The 8,244-nt window shown below is 42.5% G+C and overlaps 1 protein-coding gene across 1 annotated transcript; it reads left to right on the top strand.

The window, feature by feature from the left end:
- Positions 1-2,636: 2,636 nt before the first annotated feature.
- Positions 2,637-7,335, top strand: LOC149932621 (uncharacterized). The gene is made up of 2 exons (XM_090157154.1): positions 2,637-3,630; positions 3,674-7,335. Exons 1-2 carry the CDS (start codon positions 2,637-2,639, stop codon positions 7,333-7,335), a joined length of 4,656 nt encoding a protein of 1,551 aa, XP_090013280.1.
- Positions 7,336-8,244: the final 909 nt, after the last annotated feature.

The following is an 8,244-nucleotide window of genomic DNA, read 5'->3' as shown; positions in this document are numbered from 1 at the left end:
TTTGCAATTAATGGTAGTTTATTAACATAATGTAAATCGCCGGTCTTGGTAATTATTTTAAAAATTTTAGATTTTACCGTGCGAACAAGTCTCTCAATCATAGAGGCCTTTTTCTCAGAATATTAGTGGTAATGGTGTATGCTATAACGCTTTAAAAGAGCGCGAAATGGGGCGTTTCTAAATTCTGACCCTGCGTCGGTACATAAATTAAGGGGTACCCGTTTTTTGAAAATCTCTCTAAAGCCCTTCACAATCTCGCTCGAGGTTTTATTTTTTATTGGATAAATAAAAACGAATTTACTTAAAATATCCTGAACTAAGAGCGTAAAACGGTAATTGTTATTAAAAGTTTGTAAAATAGGGAGGTCTAATAAATCGGCCATAAATGTCTCGTCAATAGTTGTTAGATATAATTTGTTACGTTTAAAATTTAATCTCCTAGCTCTGTGTTGTGTGTAAGTTGGTTGTTTGTTGAGAAAATTTTTAATTTCTTTTTCCGAAATTTTGGGAAAAGGTTTTCTTAATGTAACACTGTTAGAATAACTGTGTGGGTTTTCAACATCGTAATAAACTTTACTTAATTGTTTGTCTGTTTTTGACACCACCATCTTTAAATGTATGTATAGTAATAATAAAAACAGACTATAGTAAAAGTTTTTATTTTAATAAATTAAATCACATTTTAAGTTTGAAACATTTTGTACAATATCAAAATATAATTGACTTTCTACTATTAAGGGGTCAAGGCCAAATTCCTTTTGGAATCTAACAACAATATGATCAAAATTTAATTGTGGAATGGCTAATAATATCATATTTTCCACTCGGTCTTCAAAATTTGTGCTAAATCCTAGTTTACTGGAGACATCATGAGTAATCGAAGATTTACAATGTGGATTCTCACAATTCTCGGTAATTTCAAACATTTTATCCGTGAGCTCATGTACAATTATGTCACGCATAATATTTTTTGCCGACAAAATTAAATTAATCTCCTGATCAATTGTATGTTTACAATGCTTCAATATTTTCCACCCTGCTTGGTTGAGAGTAAAACCATAATTTGTTGAATAAAAAAGATGATACAAATGGTTTTTTCCTCTTGCGCAAGATCGTACATCCACGAGTTTTTCCTTTTGTCCCTTGAAACAGTCGATTTTTATTTTTGAACCTTCAAGAGGAAGCCAGGTGTGAAAACTAGCAACTTGGTCTTCAAAAAAATCCGTTATTTCCTTTTCAAATGTGAATAAAGATTGCCAGGCTTCCAAACTCAGTTCAAATTCGGCGCAAGTTGTTAAATCACAACAGTTCCCCTTACATATTAATTTATTATTAATGTGTAATTAATTTGGGTTTTTTTTGTTTAAACATTTAATTCAATTCGTTTTCTTGTACGGCAATATTTCAAAAACCTTGTATATTTTCCGTTCTTTTTATCGCCAATATTCTCCAAGGTCGTTTTACTTTGTCATTGTAGGAATTTTCTCACTCCCTAGATGGTGGAATGTAACCCCATTTTTTTCCCACCGTCTTATGCACTTTAGCCCGCTTTCGCTGGTCAATCCGTTCTTGGAAAACCTAACCAGCCCCCCCCCCCCCCATTTTACATCCTTTGTAACGGTCGTTCTCGGGCACTACCTTCTTTTTTGTTTAGTAAAGAAAAAATAGATCTTTTTCTCACTTCCAACGGGTCACACGCGCCCAATTTTCCTTTCCGCGATTTTGGAGAATAAATAGTACATTTATGTTACCAGTCGCGGCGAAATTTAGTAAGATTATTGTAATTTTGTAAGTATTGCCCTCCTGTTTATTAAAGTTATTGTTTTAAAATAAATCCGTTTCGATTTCAATACGCGTTACTACGATATACGATCCCACTCGATAGGACCTTTAGAAATTCAGTAAAACCAAATTTTCATCCCCTCCGTCCTAGCGGATTGGCATCACATTATTTGGTGCCGAAACCCGGGAACTCTGGCAACGGCGAACGTAGATTATTCGGGTTTATTGCGTGATTTACACCTACAATGCCGGAAGATTTAGTGACATTAAAGGCGAGACGAAAAAGTACCACGGCGGCCACTACAAAAATCAAGGATAAACTCGATGATGAATTAAATTTACCTAACCCAGACGTAGGAGTCGTCGAAGGCTTCTTAAAGGTACTGGAAAGGAAGGAACCAATTCTCTCGCGGATTTACGAACAAATCGAGCCTCTGATTGAAGCAATCGACCTCGAAAAGGAGCTGCAAGAGGCCCAAGAGTATATGGACAATCTTACCGTTACAATGGTGCGCGCTACGCGTCTCGTAACAGAATCCAATCAAAAGGCAATGGACAATCGACAACCAGTGCCGGAAAAGCTACCTCAGTCGGTAAAGCTACCCAAACTACAGATTCGACACTACAGCGGCATACCCACCGAGTGGCAAACGTTCTGGGGTACCTTCGAAAGCCAAATTCATAAAAACAAGGACTATGACAATGGAGCTAAGAACAATTATTTAGTATCTCTTTTGGAAGGGGACGCCGCTAGGGCTATAGAAGGGTTGGCGCAAACAGCATAAAATTATGATGAAGCCACCACCATTTTGAAAGAACAATTCGGGAGTCCAGTGCTCTTAATAGGCAAACATATGGAAAAGCTTTTGAAGTTACCTGAAGTTAGAGAAGCGAACGACGTAGAAGGCCTACGAAAATTGCACGATACATGTCGGATACAAATAAGAAGCCTCAACTCGTTAGGATTAGTCAACGATACGTACGGAAGCCTTCTTTGCCCCATCGTAACGCAGCGCCTCCCAGCAGAAATTAACCTGGCCTTTAGTAGAGCTTACTCCAATGTCCAACATCTCAAAATAGAAAACCTCTTAGAATTTTTACAAAAGGAAATAACTAGCCGAGAGCGCGCTAGAATACTAGGAAAACATGAAACGGAAAGGAAGCCAAAACCTTCGTCCGTATCGCAACGACCAAGCTCAGGATCAAGCACGCGCGATCATTTCAGTCGTAGCCACCGCCCGATATCAAAATTGTTGCCCAGCACCGGAGCTCTAACCTTAGGAAATACGCTACGTCCTTGCCTATTTTGTGACACCAGCGATCATCTAACCTCTAGTTGCGACAAGCTGTCCCTAGACGGTAAAAAGAGCGTTCTTATCAAGAAAAGACGATGCTTCGTATGTCTGCGCGAGGGCCACCAATCCAGGGATTATCATCCGAAGTCCATGAACTGCAGGAAGTGCAGTCGCCGTCATCATTATCTTATCTGCGACACATCTCCAGATACGGAACCCAAGCGGCATGAAGATTCCGAATCGCCCAGTACCAGCTTAGAAGTAGCAGCCAGCGCGGCAGGAGTTCAAGTTCCCACTGGAACGATACTACTACAGACAGCCGTAGCGATAGCGCAAAGCCCATCAAGCGGCAATAGTTTCCAAGTACGCTGTCTGCTAGACACTGGTAGCCATGTGACATTTGTCAAAGATAACATATCAAAGCAGCTCGGCCTCGAAGTAATCAATGAAGAGACTCTTCGATCTACACAGTTTCGGTTCTCCGATCGCGGTACGAGCCAAGAGAAGAAGGGTACTCCTCAGTCTACGGAGTCGCCACGATCCCTACCAAAGGGTAATTCTAGAAGCCTACGAAATTCCAGAAATATGCGGCTCAGTTTTCGCAGTTCCCAGCGACGAACTCGCGCAACAATTTAAGGAGAAGGGATTGGCAATGGCAGACGCTATAGGCACCGAAAATAAGCGACGTAATTCGTCTTCTATCGACGTTCTCATCGGCGCAAATTACATCGGAGCCATCCTAGTAGAAGATGGAAGGATAGAGCGTTTCGGTCCTACGCTAATCGGGTTGGAGACAATTTTTGGATTCACAATACAAGGTCCGACGACAGTAGGGTCATCCACAATGGCAATTAACACAGTTGCAGTCATGCGAGTTTCAGCAAACGTCGACCAAGAAGAAGGCCTATCCAATCAACTACAAAAGTTTTGGGAGATCGAGTCCTTCGGCGTCCACGACTCAAAAGAAGACGTAAACAACAACAACAACAAGGTCCTAGAAGACTTCGAAAAATCAACCACTTATAGTGATGGACGCTATACAGTCGCTCTACCCTGGAATTCAAACGCATCGGAGCTCGAAGACAATTACAGAATCGCAAACATTCGTACTCAGAACCTCCTCCAGAGGCTTCGAAAATATCCTGACCTTCTAAAGGAATACAATTCAATAATCAAAGATCAGATTGAATCTGGTATCATTGAACAAGTCAAACCGGAAGCGAAGTTTAAGTCGTCCAACCCCATCTATTACATGCCTCACCGCGCAGTAATAAGGGAAACAAGCGAAACTACCAAAACACGAATTGTGTACGACGCTTCGGCCCACGCCGAGGGAATTCCTTCCCTAAATAACTGTCTGGAGACAGGACCCAACTTAAATCCAGAATTGTACAACGTACTCCTTCGATTCCGAGAAAACAAAGTCGCTTTCTTAGGAGATATCGCTAAAGCTTTTCTCCAAATCCGAATAAAGCAAGAAGACCGAGATGCACTTCGTTTTCTATGGGTCAACGTTCAAAATCCCCATACCAGCCGCAACTTTGAAGTTTATCGCTTTACAAGCGTTCCGTTTGGAGTCAAGCCCTCGCCATTCCTGCTTGCTGGAGTAATTCGCCTTCACGCTGCAAAGTTTCAGTCATCAAAACCCGAAGCTAGTCTTGTACTCAAGGACTCGACGTATGTTGATGACTTGGTCTCCGGAGCAGACAATGAAGACAAAGCTTATAAGCTAATCCAAGAAACAAGCAATATAATGAGGTCAGCGGGAATGAAGCTGAGAAAATGGAAGACTAACGCGTATAATCTTCAACGGCTCCTCTCTGGGGACAGCTTGCCAAAGGATTATGGTCCAACCACGAGCTCCTTCACCGAAGGAAAAGTACTTGGTCTTTCCTGGAACAGCACGGAAGACGTTCTAACTTTCGAAATTAAAGACCTCCTACAATTCGTTCAAGAGAGAAGAAACACCAAGCGCTGGGTACTTAAGTCAGTAGCCCGCATTTTCGACCCATTAGGACTGGTAACACCTTTCACCGTCAGAGGGAAGATGTTTTTCCAACAACTCTGGAAAATCCAAGACGTCACGTGGGACACCGAATTAGTCGAGGACTTGGCGAAGACGTTTAACGCTTGGTGTGCTGAACTGAAGAATTTAAGCCAAATCAAAGTTCCACGCTACTACTTTGAAAATAAGAAAGAGGAAAATCCCAACGTTGAAATACACTGTTTCTCAGATGCGAGCCCACGCGCTTATGCGGCCGTGGTTTATTTTCGATTCCAGTCAGCGGAAGGAGAGATAACTACAAGTTTCATCACTTCGAAATCTCGAGTAGCACCAGTAAAGACATTAACAATCCCGCGTCTTGAACTAATGGGAGCGTTGTTGGGAGCCGAACTCGTCAAACATCTGACAGAGACCTTAAGGACTAAACCCAGTCAAAAATATCTGTGGACAGATTCGAGAATAGCCTTAGGCTGGATTCAAGGCCCCGCTGAAAAATGGAAACCCTTCATCCAGAATCGAGTACGAGAGATTCAAAAGATATCAGATCCTTCGAATTGGCATCACTGCAAAGGCGTAGAAAACCCCGCCGATCTTCCCACGCGTGGAATCAAGTTACTCGACCTGACAACCAAAAGGCTCTGGTGGGAGGGTCCGCAATTTCTCCGAACTAAACGACATTCGGAACTTCAAGCGGACATGGTTGAGGACGCCGAAATGGCAGACGTCTCAGAAGAGCTGCGTAAGGCCGCGCTCGTAATAGCAGAGGGTTCGCGAGAAACGGCACTTCTACCAATTAAATTATACAGCTCGTTACAGCGACTCTACCGAGTCACCGCATGGACAATTAGATTTGCAAACAACTGTTTAAAAACGAAGATACCAGGCCAGCTCAGTGCCGACGAGATTCGTCAAGCCGAAGTCTACTGGGTAAAAACAGCGCAGATGGAAAGCTTTTCTCAAGAAATTACACAACTGAAAAACGGCGAAGAGATTGCGAAGCAGTCACATTTACTAAGGCTACACCCGAAGTTGGACAACAATGGAATCCTCTGCCTAGGAGGAAGACTTCAGAAAAGCGAATTTTCATACGAAGAACGGCACCCCTGGCTTCTTTCACCGAATCACTATTTGGCCGAATTGATCATACGCGCCGCACATGAAAAGGTGATGCATGGAGGAGTCAACCAAACTCTAGTCGCTATACGCGAAAAAATTTGGCTAATTAAAGGTCGACTGACAGTAACCCTAATTCTGAAGCGGTGCGTCATCTGCAAATACTTTCGCGCAAAGCCCTCGGACACCGTGATGGCGCCGCTGCCAGATTACCGTGTTATTCCCGCTCCGATCTTCAATACTACCGGTTTAGACTTCGCAGGTCCGCTGTACACGCGCGACGAGTCGAAATGCTACGTAGTCTTATTCACCTGTGCAGTAACGCGCGCAGTTCATTTAGAACTCGTGACGAATCAAACCGCGGACAACTTCCTCTTAGCTTTCAGGCGTTTCGTGAGTCGTCGGGGAATGGTTCAGCGAATAGTATCGGACAATGCCAAAACTTTTAAGCGCGCGGACCTCGAGTTACGCGAACTGTGGCAGCAAGCAAATACGCCAGCGGTCGCTCAATATTTCGCGAACGCTCAAATCTCATGGGTATTTATCGCTGACAGAGCTGCCTGGTGGGGCGGTTTTTATGAACGCCTTGTGAAATCAGTAAAAACCGCGCTCCGCAAAGTCCTCGGCAGATCGCGTTTTACGTACGAAGAGCTGGAGACAACACTCATAGAAGCAGAGGCCACTATCAACTCTCGGCCATTGACATATATATCCGAAGACCCAGGTGAACCAATTCCGCTAACGCCCGCGCATTTCTTAGTCGGGGATCGGTTGACCGGCTTACCTCCGCGTTTGACCATGCAACCCTTTAACGCCAAAGCAACAAGAAGAGAACTTGAACGTAGACGTAACTATCAGCAAAAACTAACAGACGGTTTCTGGAAAAGGTGGAAAACGGACTATCTTTTAGCGTTACGTTCAGCCCACTTCAGAACTCCAAACATTCCAACAAAGCCCCTGGTTCTTGGAGATGTCGTTCTCATCGAAGAACTGAAAATGCCACGACTGGCATGGAAGATAGGCGTTATTGACAAACTATTCTATGGTCGCGATGGCCACGTAAGGTCCTGCATGATAAGACTTTCTGATGGCTCAATAAGACGCCGTCCAATTCAACTATTGTATTTGTTAGAAATTTAAATTTAACGTTTTGATTGGACCAGTAACAGTCCAATGGGGTGGAGTCTGTTAAATCACAACAGTTCCCCTTACATATTAATTTAATATTAATGTGTAATTAATTTGGGTTTTTTTTGTTTAAACATTTAATTCAATTCGTTTTCTTGTACGGCAATATTTCAAACACCTTGTATATTTTCCGTTCTTTTTATCGCCAATATTCTCCAAGGTCGTTTTACTTTGTCATTGTAGGAATTTTCTCACTCCCTAGATGGTGGAATGTAACCCCATTTTTTTCCCACCGTCTTATGCACTTTAGCCCGCTTTCGCTGGTCAATCCGTTCTTGGAAAACCTAACCAGCCCCCCCCCCCCATTTTACATCCTTTGTAACGGTCGTTCTCGGGCACTACCTTCTTTTTTGTTTAGTAAAGAAAAAATAGATCTTTTTCTCACTTCCAACGGGTCACACGCGCCCAATTTTCCTTTCCGCGATTTTGGAGAATAAATAGTACATTTATGTTACCAGTCGCGGCGAAATTTAGTAAGATTATTGTAATTTTGTAAGTATTGCCCTCCTGTTTATTAAAGTTATTGTTTTAAAATAAATCCGTTTCGATTTCAATACGCGTTACTACGATATACGATCCCACTCGATAGGACCTTTAGAAATTCAGTAAAACCAAATTTTCATCCCCTCCGTCCTAGCGGATTGGCATCACACAAGTGTCTAGTCTGTAAATTTTGATGGATGGGTTGACATAACCTATCACCGATACTTCTTGTTTAGGCGAGAGACTGTGAGTTCGAGACATCTTTACCACTACGATTTCACGAAGCAACTAAACATTCTTTGCCCTCGTTGATTGTTTTTTATTCCGTAATATAAGTAACCTGACGCTCTTGGTTAATGACAAATCGGTTTTCGTATT

Source organism: Leiobunum rupestre, chromosome 8 (assembly GCF_980474605.1).
Source record: "Leiobunum rupestre chromosome 8, qqLeiRupe1.1.hap1, whole genome shotgun sequence".
NCBI classification, from domain to species: Eukaryota; Metazoa; Arthropoda; class Arachnida; order Opiliones; family Sclerosomatidae; genus Leiobunum; species Leiobunum rupestre.
Note: the sequence above shows the minus strand (reverse complement) of the source record. Positions and strands in the feature narration are given on the sequence as shown.